The following is a 22,205-nucleotide window of genomic DNA, read 5'->3' on the forward strand; positions in this document are numbered from 1 at the left end:
TCAGATGAGGAAAAGGAGCCGAGAGGTGCACAGAGGGGAATAAAGAGACGATGCTGATGAGAAATGACAAGCTCCACTGGACTGTAATTATAAAGTCTGCAAAAGAGTTAAGTGCAGCAGCTATTGATTAGTCAGACTCCATCCCTCTCTCTTTTCACAACCCTCTGGATGAGAACGCTTCTCTTTCTATCCTCGTCTCTTTTTGTATTTTCTCTCATGCAGCACTGCCAGTACACACTTCAAGGACACTGATGACAGCAGGGAGGGAGAGACTTATGAGGAAGAGTGCCGTGATTTCCAGACACTCGGCCATGCAGAACTCCTGTAATGTTACAGCAACGACACAATAAGTAGCATCACACAGAACGCCGTCTGGCTTTGAAGTTCATCTTTGACCTTAAAATACAAGGAAGTGTACGGAAAAACACAACTGTGGCAAACTATAAACTAACAACGGTGACACTTTACGTCTGAGATCAATCATCAACCGTTTGCTTGGTCATACTGTCAGCGTCCCTGACACTGATTTGCATGTATGCACATTTAGCTGAAAACAGGGCCAGACTGCCCTGATGCTTTGCCCTGACCCAGTGACAAGTAGATGAAGCGCAAAATAGGGAAAGGATTAGTCATATCACGAAGAAGGCAGATGAGCTTGTGGTATTGTGATATATTTCTAAAGAACGCAGTGGCGGGGTAAATAACATGGAAACACTGCAGATATGTAATGCTTTCAAAATGTGAAAAACACAAGACCATGTTCTCTTGTCGCACTAATCCAAAAATATATCTGTAATACCACACACAACTGTATTAATCTCTTGTTGAGAAATTTCCAACAAAATATGGATTTTTGCAGTGGGCGATGACATGTAGAGCCACTGTCAGAGAGAACGAGCGAGAAAAAAGGCTTAGGGGATTCATTGAAGACTGTGGATTTTGGATTTGCCTAATCTGTTGCATATTTATGTTCTACTGCAATCTTGTTTTAATAAAACGCCCCTGGTATTCGGGGCTTTTACAGACCTTTCAATCATTCAAACCAAGCAATACATACAAAAAAACAAAAAACATATATATCAGACAGATTCAACAATTTCTTTAAATATTCTGCCAAAAACCTTTCTACAAGCAATTATTTCTATTGTATCAGATTTTATTGGCTTTCTTTTGCAAAGGTCCCTTTTTAGTGTGGGTGTAGCCAAGAGCAATCGTCAATAAAACCTGATGGCGGCTCGGTTTGACCCACTTTGATGTCTGACTGGGAGCAACTGTACATTTAGTTAATGCTGGATGTAAAACTACAGCATTATTCAAAAGTATAAAGTCCTGGTCAGGTTGTGCTCTGTGTGAATACAGAAGCATCAAAAGAGGTGCTTCAGGTGGGATGTGATGTGGAGCTGGAAGGAGAATGTAGTTACACCATTCCTTTTAATGAATCCCATGTCTATGCGATCCAAACATATTCTTAGCGTCAATGGTTCATGTCATATCTAACAATTTCCAACGTTGGCTCGCTGTGTTTGTTGGCCTGTACAGAACGTTTCCTTTACTTCTGCTGTTGAAGCCATGCAGAGACGTTTTCCACTGGCCTGCAATGCCGCATTCAGTGTGAACAACCCAATGACAGAGACTGAGAGTTCAACTTTGACTCAATGTGCTTCACTGGTATTTCAGCAAATTCAGACACAACTGGCTGATGGGAAGTGTGTGATGACCAACTGTGACTGCATGGTGGTTTTGGTTGGGAACTTGTTTGTGACTTAAGAGACATAGGCGTGTAGAACTCAGCTCCATAACAAGATAATTGTCTACTTATGACACACACAAAGAAGAGAGGAGCATGTAGTAGTAAACAGGTCCGCCCCATTCCTCTGCATACCTCTGAGGCCATGAAGTCATCCTAACCCTTAATGGAAATTGACCTACTTCTCTGGAGTTATTGTTGTTATTGTTTTCACACCTGTGTAAGTGGAGTCCACGCAGAAGCCGGGAGAGAGGAAGTGTTTCCTGTTTGCCTTGACGTCGTCTCCTGCATTCAAATTCTAGTTCCTCACTTCAAACCTTCCCAACACAAAGCAGCACACGTTCCCTGACGGGGACGACTCGTCTTCATCGTCGTTAATTGAGCCACTCCGGTTGAACACAAATGGAATTTTTTAGTTCTTGTCATTTCAACTCCTGCCAGGAAAAGAACATCAAAGATTCTCAACAACTTCACCCACTCACTGCCATGTGGTTTTCACATCTGCTCGGCCCAATGACACTCTGCCAAGGGAAACGCAGCTCTTCTGGATGTGTTGGGGCAAACAGAGCCCACCTCTTCATCGCATCGTCAGCTGGTAACTGAATACAGCGGCTAGTCTATGTGTGTGTATGCCTCTCAGAGGCTGAAGCCTCTGAGAGGCATACACAGGCGTGAACAGCCTGCTAGTGCCAGGCTGCACGAGGTTCTCCAAGCACAGAAGTAAAGTCATTAGCATGTCCACATTACCATGTTATTGTGGAGGCTGGTGCTCGTATTGACTGCAAAGGCGTTAGATTCTCCGTGTATAGCTGATACATTTTAAACAGAAAAATTCCGTAATTGTTTTAATGACTTATTTCATGAATATAAAAGAAATACACAAGCAGTCAATTGTTTCTTTATCAAAATAACAAATAAAAATATTTTTTCCTACAGATTTTAAACCAGTACCGGTACAGAAAAGAGTTTCCAGAGAATAAAGTGTAAGTTTCTGGTAGTTCTACGTCCAAGAATATGAAAGTTAGTAAAACACTGCAATGCTGATGATGATACCATCTTCTTGTTTTTTGTGTGATTCTGACAAGTGTTTTGATACATGTTAAATATTACAGTTATTGTAAATTATTCAAAACTGAGAGAGTGACCCATACGATACAGGCAGTAAAGCGCATGTATGTATCCAGAGACAGATACTTGTTGGTCTTTCACCTACTTTCTACCCCAGACTGTAATTCAGAGGAATACCCGACACGCCGTCGTGACAAGCTGACACAGGAGACATGGAGTACATGGGGCCAAAATGTTCTTTCCTTATCAGTTTGGTGCCCTAAAAGGCTTGAAAAGACTTATCTCAGAACCTTCTTATCAATGCAGTTCAGTGGGACGTGCACGTGGGGGTTAAAGAGCAGAGGGTTCATAGTAGCTGCTTTACCTCATAGTTGTGGATCTTTCTGACCTCGTATAGTAATAGCAATAAGGCAAGGGCGTTAGACCTAGTGCCAATTGTGATTACAGAGCTATTTACGAATGCATATCATTGAGTTTTTATGTGAAAGAACACTTTAAGTTTGTTATAGAAAACTGTTTTGGAAATAAAGTGGTTTTTGTTCTTAATTGAAAGCAGTCAATTTATTTCCACTGAAGACTTTTTTTTCCGTTTAATCAATTTGTTACCAATTCATTTAAATCTAATTATTTTTTACTTCACTTGATTGCTTTATCTATATGGAACTGCAGACTTTACACTGAAATGTCCCGATGAATAAACTCCCTTCAGTTGTAGTATTTGTTACACAACCTCGCAGTGCAGGAAATGAGCCCATACATGTGGAAAATGTTACTTTTTTTTTTGTTTTTACATACTTCGTGCTTTTAGGAATAACTGCTTCCTGCAAAGGCCATACACAAAGAAACCCTAGTTAGACACAATGTAACACTGCTGTAAAGTGAGAGACATAAATATCTCAGAGGACCCTCTTGTTGCCAGGACACACTTTAACAAGAGCTTCGACCCTGGCCCTTTATCTGACAGCTGTTGTCCTCTGCTCTGCTGACATCTACTGGTCTCGCTTTGTGCAAACAGTTATATATGTGGGTAAATAGAGCCACATGTACAGTCATAGGGCGACTCTACATGTCCATTCAAATTTCACTGTAAATAAAAAATAATGACTAAATAATTGGAAAACTGACGTAAAGCTGCTCCCTTTTTGGGGGATATGTTTACACAGCCATTGTTCTCCTCTGTCACCCGCTGCAATAGATACACTGTCGGACTGGTTACAGCTTTCAATACACGGCAGCAGGAGTTGGTTGTGCTTGACATTGCCAAGAAAGCTTGTACACAACCCAAAGTCTCTGTGGTGCTATGTGGTATGGCACCAGAGTTCACTACCTGAAAGACGACATGGGTTTCCGCCAACCACGCAGCGGAAAATCAGATCGACCACGTCCGCTTCAACTGGAGGGTTTTATATGCACTCTGCTGGATGTCAGAGTGAGTAGAGCTGACGTTGGGTCTGAACAACAACCAGTCATAGCAAGGACGCGGCTGGCAGCAACTGGAGTGAAAGGCACAAGCCCGGAGTGGATGGAAGGCTTTCGTCGATTGCATGTGATCCTTCGGGAATGCAAAGGCCTCGGTGTGAAGTGAAGTGCAACTGTTCTGCTGCTGGAGTATAGTTTTGTATTCATAATGCCCTTTCAGGACAGCCTTGTATTGAATTGTAGTATTTGTTACAGTCAGTACATTAAGTACATTTAAGTAAGGCTCTGATGATTCAATATGATAGTTCATCGTCATTCAATAGAATTATATTGCGATAAAATCATGTATCAAGATGTATTGATACACGATTACGCCGCCTAAATTGATAATAACAAGCACATACAAACTCATATCTCAGATCAAATCTGAAGTGATGCTAATTCTGCTTATTGGAATATCTTATTGTAGTTAACTCTGTGCATCCATGTAAAGTCAGTGTAAATCTGGACATTTGTATTTCTATAATTTCACTTAAACCTGATATGTTTATTTTGCACTAAAGTTTTCTCCCAGTCTACTGAAAAGTCCATTCTCAGTCGATGTGCACAGGAGGATTTCCACACATAACTTTTTAATGGAAGGGTCTTTTTACAACAGAAAATGCAATAATAGACCATGTAATTCGCTTTAACAAGTTTCTTGACTTTATCTCGCAGACGGGATCTCAAGTGGTCGAACTTTGGTGCATTTTTTTTGTCTTTGATTGGAATAGTTTATATAAGTCTAAAGAAAACTATAAAACAGATGCATTAACTATTTAAAACAACAAGGAAAGATACATATAAAAACACGTACAAATAAAAGTATTACCCCCCCCACACCCTCCTTCTCTTCCCTCTCTGTCTGCCCCCCTCTAGCATAGCGAGCAATGCCCCAACTGGACAGCAGGTGTGCTCTTTAGCACTGCAGCACACAACCCACTGCAGTCCTACCATGTCTGTGTGTGTAAGAGGGTGTGTTAGTGTGTATGCGTCAGGCGTGCATGCCAGGCTGGCCGCTGCTGCTCCTGCCACTCGGCTGAAGGAGAGGGGAGAGAGAGAGAGGACAGCGGTGGAGTGGAGGGAGAAAGAGAGCAAGGGGGATAAAGAGAGGAGAGAGTCCAGGCCCAAATAAAGCCATGGGGGCCGGTGCTGGGCTGGGCCCCCCTTTGCTATAAATACGCTGGCCGCCTGGAGATTCGGGTTCTGTGGTTGGGGCTTGAGACCAGCGACCACCACTGCTGCAGCAGCCTTCCTCAGGAGTGTCTCTTCCGCATACTCATCATCCTCATCCTGGTCGTCGGTGTTCTGGGCAGCCAAGATGCCTCGCGTGGACTCAGACCTCAAGCTGGACTTTAAGGATGTCCTCTTCAGACCCAAGAGGAGCAGCCTGAAGAGCCGCTCAGAGGTCGGTGTCATTAATTAGCTTTATTCTGATAATGTAATCCAAATATTACAGCTACAGGTCAATTAACCATCAGACCGGCATATGTCTCAGGAGGAGTGTAATCTGTTTACTGCTGCATTGTGATAGCTGAGGCAATAGAGATATACAAACTATTCATACAAGGTGTGGGGGGCAGTATTTTGGGGCCTTCTAAACCAGTCTGCTAGTCATGATTAAAGATGAAAAATTGACATTTTGATTCACAGTGCAAGAACAGAAATGACTTCAATCAACCCCAGAGGCGGGAAAGAATGTCTCATTAAAGCTGTAAAGTGCCAATTACTGTAAAAGCAATATGTGCAAGTCTCAATGTTGTCTTGTCGTGCCTTTGTGCTTTGGTGGGTCAAAATGCTACCTTGTAACAGCACAGTGACCTTCTTAAAGGTGACCAGAAAGAAAACGAGTCTGTACCAGACAGAGGTAAACAACAACTGTCCACAAGCAGAGAAAATAACTGAAGAAGAGGAGAGGCAGAGATAAAAAATAAAAGATGTAAAATAAATATCTTGATCAGAATGGATTTAGTCATTTTCATTTGACACCAGTATAACAGGCCACAGTGTTTCTAGCACCCACTGGTTTAACTCTCAGGGACAACACAACCCACCCCATGGTGGTTTTATACAATGTGTCACCAGATAAGAGACTGATCCACATCACGATACCGGTGTGGTGGCACTAGATCTGGTGTGTAAGGTGTAAGTAGGTGGGAGTTGGCTTCTGACAACATGAGACACGGGAGACTTCTCAGAAAACCTGTTTAAAAATAGTACTGTGTGTTACATTAAACCAGAGCACATGTCTTATGCCACAGAGGTATCAGGATAACATTATACATACACACTCTGACGCACATAACAGCAAAGAGAATACCCAGCGCTGGAGCACGCTGATGTGTACGGAGTGCAGTAAAGGCCAGTTTGTCATTTTGTCACATTTGCTCAAGTCCCCTTTTCCTACAGTAACTAAACAATAAAGGAAACAAAATAACTGACATAAGTTGAGATGTCAATAGTCTAAACAAGATGACCTCATTGCAGTACACTGCAGCCAATCCAAACGGCTATTGCACTCTTGTTATTGCTGCAGTTATCAAGAGCAGAAATCCAGCTGTCAAAGCGAAGAGGACCAGACATCCACAACGTTGTTGAGAGGAGGGTACATGAATGTCATAGAAGACAAACTGAATCAATAACAAGAGACTATATACACATAGTAAGATGGTCGGTATCATATGCGTGACGGTGTCTTTAATACATGCGTAATCATTAATATGAAATTTCACGGCACCACTGGAGTTAGCAAAAACACCTCCAGCACAGTAGTTAACAGAAACTGTATTGAAGCCCTTCAAATTGTATGCAAGTTCAGGTTCACATATAATGGACCTGTACTTGTATAGTCACCATAAAAAAATAATCCATTAGTGTTTCACATCGAGGGGGATTTGTAATTCAATGCAAAAATTGCAAAGACTATACAGATTGTATTAACAGTCGTATATATCCAGAGCTAACAAAAATGGCATGGCAGAAATTCCAGGGATGCTTTATCACTGAGACAACTGGATCCACGTCGTACTTTGTCATGAATATATGATCCACCGGCGACTAGACTGGAACATCTTGCTGAGTCAGCGTTCTGCATGTATCAAAAGAAGAGTCTTGTATTGATTTACTGCAGCAAGACCACCAGATGCTCTTCCCTTCTCATGCATACTCCTTTCACCAAGTTCCTCTTCCTGCGGCTGTTATGAGTTATTGCCTCATTTTGCTGTGTCTCTAAAAATAATTCCACTTTGAAGGTTATGGCACACATTGGGCTGTTAGCCCATTGCCACCGTTTTGCATAATAAATGTCTCAATGTAGTCAACAAAAGCTCTCAGCACTATATAAAATTGTTGTATTTGAAGAAATGGAATCAGTTTGAAGGCTTGAAATTTGTTTTAAAACACTTTCCATCATAAAACTCTTCATAACAACTGACTTCTCGGTCAAGATGATGTGATGACATTAAAGGATACTGGTAACTGCTAAAACATAATGGAACAAAAGCACACGTCTGCTGTCTAAGTACTTTTAAGAAGAAATGTGTGTCCCTCTTTGTGACTCACTTCAGGATCATATGTGCATAATCTCCACTCATACAGAGTAGCTAACAGTTCAGCTTGGCATTAACTCATTGCAATACAATATATTAATAATCTGTTGGAAGGAATCAAGTAAGCTTGATTCATCAGTATGTGTATAGTTTCCTGTAAAGGGAGCAGCTCGTGTGTCACAATGGGTCCCGCTGGTTTCATGTAGCTTATCACATTATAGCATCACCGGCTAAGCTAATCGTTGACTCTAAATGATTCAGTGCATCCCCATCAACACTGTGAACATGAGCCACATGAGCCGCTCCCATGTTCTAGAAAATGTCCCTTAGTCAGCTCAAGAGAACAACATATTCATCTGCCTCATGAAACCCTTTCCTAGTAGGCTATGACTAATGTCCAGGAAGCAGACCTCCAGAAGCACTCACATCTCATCCCCTCAGGTGGACCTTCAGAGGACCTTCACATTCCGCAACTCTAAACAGACCTACACTGGCATCCCCATCATCGCTGCCAACATGGACACCACGGGGACGTTTGAGATGGCACAGGTCCTCAGCAAAGTGAGTGAACACAGCTGAATGGATGAACGACAAATAACAGCATCACTGCTCGTCTCTGTGTGTTACTGCCCAGATCCCTCTGCACAATATCGTTGGATTTGATTGAATCACAGATCATTCCATCTTTCTGTATTTCTCTGCAGCACACTCTCTTCACAGCCATCCATAAACATTACTCTGTGGAGGACTGGAAGACCTTTGCTGTGAATCATCCACAATGCTTGGAGGTAATATCACCAATGTGTGCCTTTCTTTTTATGCAAGATTCCTCTTAAGTAACAGTAACTACACACATTTGTATTCATAAGGGTCTCCCCCTAAAAGGCGATCGTGGCTTTTCTCCGTAGCATTTAGCCGTCAGCTCAGGCAGCAGCGTTGCGGATCTGGAGAAGCTCTGTGCCATTTTGGAAGCGGTCCCCACCCTCAAGTACATCTGTCTGGATGTGGCCAACGGCTACTCTGAGTACTTTGTGGAGTTCGTCAAGACGGTCAGAGAAAAGTTTCCGAAGCACACCATCATGGTAAGAGAGACGGTTCAGCCCTCTGACAGGCAGCTCTGGGATGCGTTGTACTGTGAGACGGCGTCTTGGAGCTAACGCTGTCTGGCTTTGCAGGCTGGGAACGTAGTAACAGGGGAGATGGTGGAGGAGCTCATCCTTTCCGGTGCTGACATCATCAAAGTTGGCATCGGGCCAGGTGGGTGGGCACGGCTGCCTGAGTGTCTCTGCAAATAACTTGAGTAGGGATTTACCCTGTACAGGGCTCACATGACCTCCCATATGAACACAGACACAACTAAGATGGGAAATATGGTTATTATTAGCAGATTAGCCTTCAATGCAGCAGAACTAATTGTAGCCGATTATTGGGGAAAAAAGAAAGCTCTCGTATCAATTATGCTCTTTTACTAAGTTTGATAAATCTCTTATGGCCATAGCATTTAAACGGTGCTGTTTTCTGGTTCCAGCCTGTGGAAAAGCAACAAGAACTGACACCTGAAAGATAACAGGCTCCTGTAGCTGAGGCAGCAGTAATTACACACACACACACACAGTGACACGATGATGGACTTCTCTAATGTGTGCACTGTTGCAGGGTCTGTGTGCACGACAAGGATCAAAACAGGAGTTGGCTACCCACAACTCAGTGCCGTAATAGAGTGTGCAGACTCAGCCCATGGACTCAAAGGACACATTATCTCTGTAAGTCTCACATCACGACACAAACACATATCATCGGACATCCAGAGTGGCTGAAGATAGTATTATGCATGAGTATATTAAGCACACTGCGTATGTTCACGTTATCTTATTGTGCTGGTGAGGAGGAGTTCATCTCTCAAGTTCCTCACCGGCAAAAACATTTTGTTTAACTATTGTCCTGTGTGGGAAAAAGGCCATCCTTCACAGGGTAGAGCAGGGGACGGCCATGGATGCACTGGACTTAGATATAAAGGATATTTAAGTGTATTGTTTTGTTTTAATTTGAACATTAAAGTTTTAAATAGGTTATAATGTTGACAACAACAGTAGCCACTAGAGGGCGTTCTCAGCCTTCTGAGGAAAAACCTTTAACCTGAGATCCAGTATTATGAAGCTGTGTAAGTGACACTACGGCTCTTTTTCTCTGCTCAGGACGGTGGCTGTAGTTGCCCAGGAGATGTGGCGAAGGCCTTTGGTAAGTATTTAACCCCACCATTTATGTTCTTTTCACACATAATGAATCCCATATTTGTTCATATGACTGTGCTGTATTGTTCTCCTTTAACCACATGACGTCTCTGCCTCAGGTGCAGGCGCTGACTTTGTAATGATGGGAGGAATGCTGGCAGGTCACGACCAGTGCACCGGAGAGATCACTGAGAGGAACGGCAAGAAATACAAACTCTTCTACGGCATGAGCTCTGACACGGCCATGCAGAAATACGTGGGTGGAGTGGCTGAGTACAGGTAAGAGACTGAGGAGTGTACGGCGATCAATACAAAATAGTAAATGAACGACCAAATAGCCTTATTCCTTCTTTCTCCTCTCTCCGCTGTGCTCTAAGGGCGTCTGAAGGACGGACGGTGGAGGTTCCCTATAGAGGCGACGTGGAGAACACCATCCGGGACGTGTTGGGAGGCCTCCGCTCCACCTGCACCTACGTGGGCGCCGCCAAGCTCAAAGAGCTGAGCCGGAGAACCACCTTCATTCGCGTCACACAACAGTCCAGTCAAATGTTCACCTAGTAGCGCGTACAAACATACACGTACATACAATAGCAATAGCAGGACAGTGGTGTAACACACATACAGGAGGTCGACACACACTCACACCCCAAACTCTGCATGATCCGCCAACCTGTTTCTCTCAGGATGTCTGCTGTCAGAAAGCTGTTAGTTTCCTGCAGATCGTGGTTGAAAGAAACTCACAGATTGACTTGAATTCTGCCGGAGAAAAGAATCCAAGCAGTCTAAGAAACGTAATCCTACAGCGAGTGTGTTTACATGCTTAGAGACAGATTTCAGCCAGATTTCCTTTCCAAATGGAAGAGAGAGAGAGCCAGACTATTGAGGCCTGTGCACTAATATTACATAATACTTGTGTATTAGTAAGATTTTAAAATTAACAGCATATAGTAAATATAGGAAAAATGACAGCTATGATAAACATAATGCATGTAAACACACTCAGCAGAAGAAAAGGCCAATTCATTTGAATCCTTGCGAAGATTATTTGGGGGAATCTATTCTGCTCAACTGTATGTTGGAATGAATGTGCAAATCAATATGCAAGAGCCAGAGGGGTCACCCGTTAACGGTCACTGGAGAAATCATTCTGCAATAAACCGAATGCAGGACCCTCTGCGAATTTCCTCAGTGGTGTTGATTATTCTGTGAATTTGAATCATTGTCTGGATGACAGACAACATATTAGTGTCTCCCTATTAAGTGTGTGCATGTGTTTTGGGTGTCAGGAAGACTGAGCTAGCTGAACATGAGGCCTTTTGAAGATATGCATCAGACACATTTGACATATGTAATTCACTCTGTTTCAGAAGTGTAAATTACAAATTCTATCAGAACAATAATTTAGCGAGAAATTGTTGCATAACTGGTTGGAGCCACAAAGTAATGCTATTCCTTGACTGAATGTTTTTCGCAGACCGAATCTGTTCATCTTGGATGACAACGGTTATAGTCGCATTGAAAGAGCGGTTATCATAAAAACCATAATACATTTGGCAAAAATATACTGTGTAGTCATCTTAACAACAAAAATCAGCTTAAGAGGGTAATTTACATTCTCATTATGCAGTTATTACTGCAGCGATGAGGACAATGCATTTGTCTAACTTTGTAATACAATATAATAATTCACTAAATAAAGCAAGAAAACATTTACAGTAAGCAATCATTTGTTACACACACACAGAGTAACATTCTCCAGTGGGCAAAAAAAAAGATAAACAGTCACGTTTAATTAAGGCCTCTTCGTTGATTCCACTGTGCCTGACGCTGTAAATCAAAAGCGCCCTGTGGCCTCTAACACTCTTGTACTTCAGGGAAGAGACGACAAAGTTAAATTAATTACACTATTAATTACATTACATACGAGAAAAGCAGCACTTACATCATTTAATTGTTTTTGCAAAGTTTGAAAATGGTGAAAATAAATATAAATGATTAGAGAAGGATCAGTGAGATTGGTGTCTGGATAAGGAACTGCATATATAGATAGGTGGAAAAAAAAGATTTATTAAGTCACTATGACTTTATGCAATTATTTCACACTTAATGGATCATCAATACACTTTTAGACGAAATAATCTGGATTCAATTTCAATCAAACTGGGTGTCACTTGCTGAATGACACAATTGGATATTGTTGGTCACATTTACAACCTAACATGATTTGTTTTGGGTTTTTATATTTGTGGTATTGATGAATTAAATTGAGTCTAGCCTCACACCAAAATCATACCAGGAGCCAATTGACAAATTAGAGGACAATGATCCAACATATAGCCCATATGATTTGTTTACTGTACTACAATATTGAGTGAGGAAATTAAAGAATCTCAACTTTTTTGAGTTATAAAGCACAGAGATGCTGTTTTCGTGGTGATCCTTGTAGTCATCAATCAGGCCAGGAGATTATATTCATGTAAATTATAATTTAACCGAAATGTAGTTTTATTTTGCAACTCAATATTCCTTACTGGAAATATCTGCAGGATCTTCAGCATTTTGCTACTCTGTTCGTTACAATAACAATGTACTTATTGCAGGAAAGCAGATTCTCTATTTCCTCTGCTTTTAATGGTTGACAGTAAATCAAAACTGTCAAAGACGACCTGAGCAAGATCTGAAGTGCAACATAGGATTCATGTGACTGCTGACCAGTGGCTTCATTATTGCATCAAGTGGAGTTGTCAAGCTGCTTATTGGCCACCAGAGGGGGGTATTTTCTGCTCAAGTTCCACACATACCCAACCCATTGGAGTAAAGCTATCATAGCGTGTGACGGATAAAGTTTCAAATGCAGTACTTGTGTTGAGTGTGTGGGTATATCAACGTGTGGCCCTGTGGGTGTGTTCGTTAGTGTTGGTATTCAAATAAAGACACAACTTGCACATTTATTCCAGATATGTCAAGGTTTCATTTTCTTTTTCAAAGAGGTGCATTTGTACAGATGTCCAATACACACACCGACAGGGTTTCTCCATCACTATAGAGGAAAGGGGTGGTGAGACACAGGGACTTGGTGAGTACAATATAGTACAGACAAGTTGGCTGGGAACTGCTGCGGCCTCCCTGCAGGCCAGACTGTCCGAGGAGGTCTGTGCTGATGTCCGGTTCTCTGCTACCATCGTATGGGCCAAAAAGTTTTCAGTTCAGTATTTGGTGTCACAGGTGAGCAGAGAATCATCGAGACGGACTGGTTGCTAGCCTCACGGCTGAGTGTTCAGAACAGGGGGGGCGGGATCAACTGAGCCACAGCTGACAGATAAGCTCCGCCCCCCGTCCTTGGCAGTGGGCAGGGTCAAAGGTCACAAACCGTACAGCCTGTCCCCTGTTGAAGTGTTGCCTTGCACAGAGAGGCAGAACAAAGATGTTCAGTACACTAAAGAGTAATCCAAGCCATCTCCAGCATAATACACATAATATCATAATAATAATTCATAGTTAATTGTCAATAATGACATTTGTTAATCATATCAAATAATATGTAATACATTTACATATCTTATAACAGCCCACTATGTAAATTGATTGGGGTGAAACTAAACTGTTAAGTGGGCCTCTACAAGTTTTTTTTTTCTTTCTGCCTGAGTTGGTTATCCAGCGCTATGGACATTGACGAGACGTCATACAAAAAAAAGAAAGAAAAATGACAAAAAAAAAAAGGAATCCTGATTGAATTCTGTTCACTTTAAAACACAACAAAGTGCCAAAAACACATCCTTTTTGCAAAATGAAAGTACAAACATCAAGAAACAAAGAGCACACATGCCTTATTTTTCTGATCGAAAAAGTCAAAGCTCACACACCAACATTCATTTTATTTTGTAAAATTGTGCAAGAAGCCAATTAAAAAAAGAAGACATTAGCAGTGTTCCTCAAGTGAGGAAGCTTGTCGTAAAAACTCAACAATGACACATTCTCTACATAGTTTTAAGTCTCCTGACATTATATTGAGTGCTACAAGGAGACCAAAAACACAGCAAAAGCTTCTGCACCAAAGATAATGCAAAAAATGCAGAGGTTTGTACGCACCGTTTTCACACCGCACGACCAAACCGAGCTGTGCCAAACTGCCCAAAAATGTGTCCACAGTTGATCTCGAAATGTGAACGAAGCAAAACCTCTTTAACCGCACAGCTTGGTCGGCATAGGGTGGGAAAGATTCCAAACAAACCCGAACACAACAAAAGAAGGGATGCATTCCATGACAAAAGGTTTTCCAAGAAGAAAAGAACCAAGGAACCACCTAACACCTCGGCCCGTTGGACCCAAGAACGCGCCGAGCGCCAAGCGAGATGGAGCACAGACAGATAAACACAAGGTTACGGCAAGGTGATGTGCAAAAACTTAAACTGAGCCATCTCTCTTTTTCATCCTTATTCACCTCCTTTTTCATTCTCATTCTCTCTGTCTGTTTTGAATGAATGTTACCCCTAGGGAGGGTATCGGTCTGAGACAGAGGGGTTAGACCAAGCCCATCCTAGGATTAGAAAGTGCTGAAATATTATCAAGTCTTTTACATCTACTTACATGTGCATCTCTGTTGGTTGGTTGTTGTTTTTATTTCTTTTTCTTGTTTTTTTTTTCTTTTTCTAAAAAAAGTGGTCCCCACTAAGCAATGAGGTTTCTTTTTTTCTGTGGGTCTCACCCTGAACCGTCGAGGGTCAGGGTCTATGATCTCACAGACAATTAGAGGAGAAAACACTCTGTTACACACACACACACACACACACACACACACACACACACCTGCTTAGGACACAATTGAACACAACGCTTACTTACATAAGCACACATACCACACACATGATATGTGGTGCAGACACACACACACACACACACACACACACACACACACACACACACACACACACACACACACACACACAAAGGAGCCATGAAACCATCCTTCGCACACACTCAAATTTAGGAAGGCCAAAGGGACAAAGGGATAGAGAGGCGAGGGGAAAACTCTCCCTTGGGTTTCTTTCTCTTCACAAACATCCTCGTTTACAGATGTGACACACACATAGACAGACAGTAAAATACACACACCATTAACATGGATGAGACACTGGAGTAGGACTTTAAACATATACTTGGCACAGCAAAGGGCGGTGGTGGGGGGAACACATGTAAGTATTGCACATTGTGGAACATTTCAAGGGAATGAAAGGGTTAAATTTGGGGTTATTTTAACAAAATTAAAACTACAACAAACCCCTTAAAAAAAAAGGTTGAAACCTTGCTGCGATGCGCCGTTCCCCCCCCCACTGCATTCAGAGTGGGTCGACATGTCAGATTGCTTTGTTTCATCGTCTGTTACTAAGCATGCGTTTCCTATGAAGTATCAACGCGACGGTGGTTATAAGCGAGCAGTGAAAAGGAGACCAAACATCAAAAGATGACGTTAGGAGCAGGCAGCCCAGGCCACACTGAAAGGTAGCTAACGGTTGTTCAAGGTTAATCGATCGCTTCGCCTCAGGAGGAGGTGTGAGGCTGGCTGGCTGTGATTGGGTACCTGAAACAAAGTTCACGAGGTCACTACGGGAGTCGCGGCAACGAGGCAGACCTTGGAGGAGTCAAAATGTCTGCTGGGTACTTCAGGTGCATGTGACACATGCTCGCCTGGAGCACGACAACAGAGTGTATGACTCCAACCAGCCGGGACGTTGGAGGTTTTGGGGGTCTGATACTGCATATATGAGACACTTCCCTGAAAAACTAGCAACTGGTGTTGCAACTGCTATTTCGAAAGATTTCAAATGTACTCCACGATGAGAGGACTGGAGCCAGTTGTGTTCAGGTGTATTAGCTTCTATGTGCATTTTCCAGCATATGGCAAGTTTGTATTTTCTCTATGGGAGGAAAGGAGGAGTAGTTTTAGTTGCAATGCGAGGCGATTATTATGATTTTTTTATTGCAGAGAATTTGAGTGGAATGACTCTGTGTGTGTTCCACTCACACACAAAGAAAGTGCCTGAATATTGTTGTACTATTGCTTTCTAAAGTCACCAAAGTAACATCAGCATCACTTGGCTTTGGTTAAACATGTTTCTCACCTGACAGTAAAGGTGTTGATGGTCTGAGTGGTTGACAGGTTTGTTTAGATGTTGTTGCTTCTGCTTTTGTATTTTTTGTGAGGAAGGGGGTTGGACAACAAACATGTATGTGTGTGTGACATGTAGATACATTTACCAAACACACAGCCACACAGTTTGCAAAACATGCACGCACACACACACACATGCTACTATTTCTATTAGTAATGATCGTGGATGTTTCAATAAGAAAACAAAGAAATGAATATGTACTACTGTGGTGTTGTTGATCTGAGAAACCCTGTTTATTATAAAAAATAAAGCATTTTCAAATCTCATATGGGGTCTACTCTTTTACTTAACATCACCATCCATCACACCCATCACATCCATCACCCTGGTTAACTCCCACCACATGAAGCGTTGCCCTCCACAGCTAAACCTACATTTTCAGTGGGGTGAGAATATGATTGCTCTACTTCTTAGGCGCAAATAAAAACTCTCTCTGCAGTTTTACAAGTAACAAGAAGAAAGCTCAACAGATATGCCTGCAGGAAGCCACGTCGTCTCCACCTCCTCAACAACACGTTTGAGCCAGAATCTAGTGAGAGAAACATTTGGTTGAATGGCACATTACAACCAGAAGATATTAAATCCCAGAATATGTTTATCTGCCATCACAGATGGATATAAGAACTGCAAATTTCATTCTGTTTTGATCATATTTCAAAATTGAAAAAGAAAGCGTCCCCGAAATTCAGTTACACTAACGTCAGAGGAACAATACAGACTAAAGGTAGTACACACCTCACATTACACTTCAAAAACCAAGCTCAGGGAAAACAACAGACAACTTGAGCTTTCACATGCCAGAGAAAGCTTCTGACAAAGAAGTTGAAGTCTAAATGTTGGGCCAACCAAGCAGGCATATCTGTTGAGGTAACTGCTACATCTTCGCTAAATCGGGATTCAACTGGCTGAAAGCACAGTCAATGTTCAAAACTGGCCCCTGGCCCCTGCACCCTGGTTTCAACAGCGGGAAAAGTGGACGAAGAAAGTCCAAATTTCCCTTCAGACACACTTTCATGGCATATCTTTTAAATTCAGTAGGCAGGCACGTGTTACGATTCTGTTTTACAGCTATGGTTCACGGGTATGTTCGTGAAAACTCAAATGTAATTTGACCTTAACTGCGACGGTGTAGAAACTTTTCCTCTACAATGTGTCGAGTGCCTGTTGAGGAACAACAACCCTGGTCTCCTCCAGTGTGTCATGTCATGTCTAGGGCTCGTTTCAGGACCGGGCGGCTCTAAATCATGTCTCCACTCTTCTCCCTCCTCCTGATGTGCAAATTGCAAGATTCTCTTAACTACGACTCCAAGTAGAAACCCTGGACATTTAGCATTGACTATATATCAAATGAGTATAACCTGTTCCTATACACAGTATACATACAATTGTACAAACACACACACATACACATGCACACACACACACACACACACACACACACCACGGAGCACTTTTTGCTGTTAGCAGTGTGTGTTAATCCAATGTCAGTCAACTAGTGTCTTTGCAGTGGGGACAATATGCACCACAACACATCTGTATTCATCTAAATACAGTAGATATTATAGGTCATTGAGTCTTAGGGATGGTCTGTATTGTTTTGTGTTTGTCTAAGCGTGTGTGTGTGTGTGTGTGTAGACGGACACAGACCAGCATCATACACACTCTAGCACACACACGTTACAAATATGACAGCCTTCATACTTCTGTGGTGTGACCTTTGTAATCAATGCTCTTAGTCTAGTACAGAGCATCATTGGGATATTTCAAAAGCCTGCTCCTTGTTAATCTTTCAAAACACGTTCCAATACTTTCCCCTGACTTTTGCATGGCTGTACAAGCTCACATGCTGAAAACCATCATAATTCTAAGTCCTTTTGTCACCATGAATGTTCCTCTAACCTAACTAGCCTAACCTACTAACTGGATAGATATTCTCCAAATGATCCAATGGCACATGCGCTCCCACGTTACTAAACCACCCCTTCACTTTTCCAAAAGCTTCACCTTTACAAAGTGCTGTTGCTACTTTCTACCCTTGTCTTAATAAAAAAAAAAAATAGATATAAAAACATACAGTACTGCGTAAAGAGACAACAAAATGATGTTGGCTGTATGGCGAGTGTGACAGGTCTGTTAAGTGCTTTGAAACATCCTGACCCTCTCAGAGCTGACATGCAGATTCTCTCGGTTCCTCTCACACAGCCTCTCTGCATAAAGAAATATAAAGTAATTCATCAAAAAACAGTGAGGATTGTATGCAGTCTTCCTCTTAAAACATTCTTAAAGTGAAGTTCGCCAACCCAGTGTGTTTGCACTTGTATGTATTAGGTTAGGGTGTCTCACATACATTAACATTGACCCACCTAGGTTCAATCTAGGACTAAATGACCCCTGATTAAGGTTTTTGACAATCATTGAAAATAACTATCTGGTGAGATAGAAGTTGAGGGGTTTATGAAAACAAAAATGCTCAAGATGAAAGTAAAGGCTCCACTGTCATCACACTGAACTGGGTAAATGTTGTTCCCTCTCTTTTGTGTGGCACACAAGCACCACCTGATGACACCACTGGTCAGGTCTGGCACACTCTGATGACAACGTGAATAACACGTGGTATGTTTATACTCAAGACATGGAGAATGGTGTTTTTTCAACTGCCATAAACTCCTTCATGCTCTGGATCATCTGACATTATATCCTTCCTGTGGTCGAGTGTAAACCCACTAGCGCGGCAAAGAACCGCAAAAGTGTTTTCGGCAGCCTCAGTGGCAGCGCACAGGGAGTACATTGCTTACAGGAGGCAAAATGTGAGCATATTCAATTTGAAATCTACATGATGTGTAATGTATAGCCAGCCAAAAAGAGCCATCAGGCACTGCTCCTGTGTGCCACACAGCCATCAATAAACATCTAGCACGTCTCACAAATCCCTCTCAAGTCATCTCAAGAAAACCACTAAAACGGGATTGATTGCTTGTGTGGTTGCAAATCCATCTATAAAAAAAATGTTGTTACATTATTAACTATATGGACTTAATGTAAGGTGAAACCATGTAGGGTAAATTTGCCTCTACAGTACAGTATTCAAGATAGAAAAATAAAAACGTAAAACAAAACTTTTAAACCAAGACAAATGAAACATTAATGTGGGCATTCATGTTTTTCTTGTAGAATCTTTTCTGTTTTTTTTTTGTTTTTTTTCAAATCTCAATGCTTATTTAACAGTCCAGCTAGCCTTCACTTGCCAATATTTGACCTTCCCTCGATGCTGACTTTCACCTCCTGAGGGAGGAAGGAAGGTTTGGGCAGGGTCAGGGGCGGCTCCTCCTCTGATTTGTCTACTTTTCGCCCTTCCGGAGCAGACCATCTTCGCTTCCTGCTTCCTGATGGCTTAGTGGCGCCAGCTTCTGCGCCGCTAGCAACCTGACCTTTAGAAACGGAGCCTCTTTCCCCAAACATGAGATCCCCGTTTACCACATTGGTGCCCACTCCACTTCTATTCCCACCCTTCCCTCGCTGGGCGATGCCATTCTCTCGCTCGCTGTGCCTGGATCCTCCCCCGCCGCAGCTTTGGGGCGCGTCAGAGACGACTCTGGGCGGTTTGAGGTGCCCATGGCTGGAGGCTGGGACGGAGGCAGGGGGGGCAAGCTCCAGGGTCTGAGTCTTCTTCAGAGAGCCGTTCTTCAGGTTCTTGAGGGTGAGTGAAATACAAACGTCGCCTACAGAGAGTTTGGTGCAGGGCAGCTCCAGAAGCTGGGTGGTCCGGTCTGGGCAGCATGAAGACCAGCCTTGGCCGAAGACGAAGAAGGGATACTCCACCAAGACTTCCACGCTCACCTGGAAGAGCGCAAAGGATGGGAAGAAACATCAACACAGAGACACTTCGATACGACACCTCTGCTGTTCTTTAAAGCACCGAAAAACGTGGTTTCCCATAACACTACATAGTTATGACAAAATAAGCAACAACCAAATAAAAATGTAGCTAACACTCAAAAACCCTCATCTAGACTGTATGGATTTTGGTTTGGCTCAATAACAATCCACCAACTATTATCACTTTTTCTTCTTACAGACAGGAATAGAGACATGGTTGATTTTTTAAAACAGGAACTTTAGTTTTGTCTAAAATTAGCTGAATAAAAGAACAACTGGGACAAGCTGTCCTTAAGATCGGCAAGGCGATTATGTAATTACTCTGGTTGATTTGTTAGAGGCACAGCTGGATTTCTTGGTATAACAACACATTTGAAGCCTTTTGGTCGGATGCAACATATTTATGTTAATTAAATTCTTCTGTCTGAGTTCTGTATCGAGCTCTGTAGCTTTAGCACTGATTCTGGTCTGCATTATCATTTGTATGTATGACAGAGTAAAGAGATGACAGATAGAAGCAGAAGAGGCTTTGAGGCATGATGTGTAGAGAGAGGGAGAAAATAAACCGGAGGAGAAAGAGGATGAAGTGGAGGAAGATCTGAAATATAGCAGAGAGAAAGAGAAGGTGGGAGTAGAGGAAGTTACTGAGATGGAGATGAAAAGACAAGTTTACAGAGGGAGGGTATGTTGAACAAGAGGAGGAGTGAGGAAGTGAATGTGAAAGAGAACAATGTCAAGAACGATAGAAGTGTAAGATGTATCAAACACTCTCTCAAAGCAAACGACAGGCAATGTTTTCCCTTCTGTATTATGTAATTTTTGACTTGCGCTGCTACCATCTCTCAGCGAAAAAAAAGTAAGGAGAGCCACTGATGGAGTAAAAGAAAGAAGGATGAGTCTTTGAAAGATTGTCAGCTTTTGTGGGATACAGTATCAAAGAGCAGCCGGGGGCGGGAGAGATGGCTCGAGATGTGATGTGTGGGTGGACGAGTCACAGCCTGGACAGATGAAATAGATTAACTGGCTTTAACGGACACCCTCAAAGACACTGAGAAGGGTGTGTGTGTGTGTGTGTGTTTGAAGGAGTTGGGTAAAACCAGAGATAGAAAATAGAAAGATACATCAAGGCGTAGTATTAGATGTAAAGAGATTACTGAGAGATAGAAGTTATATAAGTTTTTTATGACCTATTGAACCTCTCAAAGTACTACAGTGGAGTATCACATGCAGCAGCAGAAATGTGATTCTGCAATCTGCCTGTCCTGAATATGTGATGAGTTGATTTCAACACACAACTCTTTGAACTCCTCTGAAGCTCATAATCAGAACATGTTTGTTACAAGACATCACAGAGCATTGAACCTAATTACAAAGGGAAGAGCAGAGTCCTGCGAGATTCACCGTGAGAGTCATAAATAAGAAAGCTGCGCAACTCTTGTCATTCAACATTTACAAGAGACTTCTTTCAGAAGTCGCTTCTCACTCAGAGTTACAACTGAGTTAATTAGCTCGGCAATCTACCAAACTTCACATAAAAACAGCAGTAAAAGGTTTAAAGAGGAGCTGAATAATTTATCAAATCAGTTGTTGTTCCACTGAGCTTTTACATTTACATTAAGTGTTAGCACTCCAATGACATCATAAACCAGTATCATGTAAAATCACATTGAGAACAAGCCTTAACGGAATAGAGTCACTTTCTTGCAGAGAGTTAGATGAGAAGATCAATACCAATCTCATGCTCGTGCATTAACAATGGAGACAGCACTGATAGCTGCTTAGCTTAGCTTAGCATAAAGACTGGAAGCAGGGGCAAAGAGCTTGACTCCAAAGTTGTGAAATACATTGCTGCTACTAGCACCTCTAAAGACCAAAGATCATGTTAAACATGTTGTGTCATTGGTGTTTCTTCAGGGGATTTGCAATTTGTATACACATTGAACAAACAAGATTAAATGTTGAAAATTAGAGAGCTTTAGAATTGCTAGTAGCTTTGACTTCCGTGCTAATCTAAGCTAGCTGACTCCTGGATCTAGTTTAATAGCTAATGCCCTCTCATGAGAGAGTGAAGTGTATTTACCAAAATGTCAAACGGATCCTTTCACAA

General features: G+C 42.1%; 2 protein-coding genes across 5 annotated transcripts in view; one reads left to right on the forward strand and one right to left on the reverse strand.

Annotated features, from left to right (window-relative positions):
• The first annotated feature begins 5,252 nt into the window (after positions 1-5,252).
• Positions 5,253-11,221, forward strand: gmpr (guanosine monophosphate reductase). The gene is made up of 9 exons (XM_068574968.1): positions 5,253-5,681; positions 8,263-8,382; positions 8,526-8,609; positions 8,730-8,903; positions 8,997-9,078; positions 9,478-9,584; positions 10,017-10,059; positions 10,172-10,331; positions 10,430-11,221. Exons 1-9 carry the CDS (start codon positions 5,595-5,597, stop codon positions 10,608-10,610), a joined length of 1,038 nt encoding a protein of 345 aa, XP_068431069.1. The 5' UTR covers positions 5,253-5,594; the 3' UTR covers positions 10,611-11,221.
• A 2,560-nt stretch (positions 11,222-13,781) lies between these two features.
• Positions 13,782-22,205, reverse strand: part of atxn1a (ataxin 1a) — a 79,823-nt gene continuing 71,399 nt past the window's right edge. For all 4 annotated transcript variants that reach the window (XM_068574964.1, XM_068574963.1, XM_068574966.1 and 1 more), the window contains one exon: positions 13,782-20,059. In XM_068574964.1, coding sequence (XP_068431065.1) covers positions 19,460-20,059 — 600 coding nt within the window. In that variant the 3' untranslated portion in view covers positions 13,782-19,459. The remainder of the gene's footprint in view (positions 20,060-22,205) is intronic.

This window comes from Clinocottus analis, unplaced genomic scaffold (genome assembly GCF_023055335.1).
Source record: "Clinocottus analis isolate CAN_PGR_092001 unplaced genomic scaffold, fCliAna1.0.p SCAF_14, whole genome shotgun sequence".
Lineage (NCBI taxonomy): Eukaryota > Metazoa > Chordata > Actinopteri > Perciformes > Cottidae > Clinocottus > Clinocottus analis.

Coding starts and splice junctions, on each gene's coding strand:
- gmpr (XM_068574968.1), top strand. CDS start 5,595: ATGCCTCGCGTGGACTCAGACCTCAAGCTGGACTTTAAGGATGTCCTC. Junction 5,682..8,262: donor GCCTGAAGAGCCGCTCAGAG/GTCGGTGTCATT, acceptor TCATCCCCTCAG/GTGGACCTTCAGAGGACCTT. Junction 8,610..8,729: donor ATCATCCACAATGCTTGGAG/GTAATATCACCA, acceptor TTTTCTCCGTAG/CATTTAGCCGTCAGCTCAGG.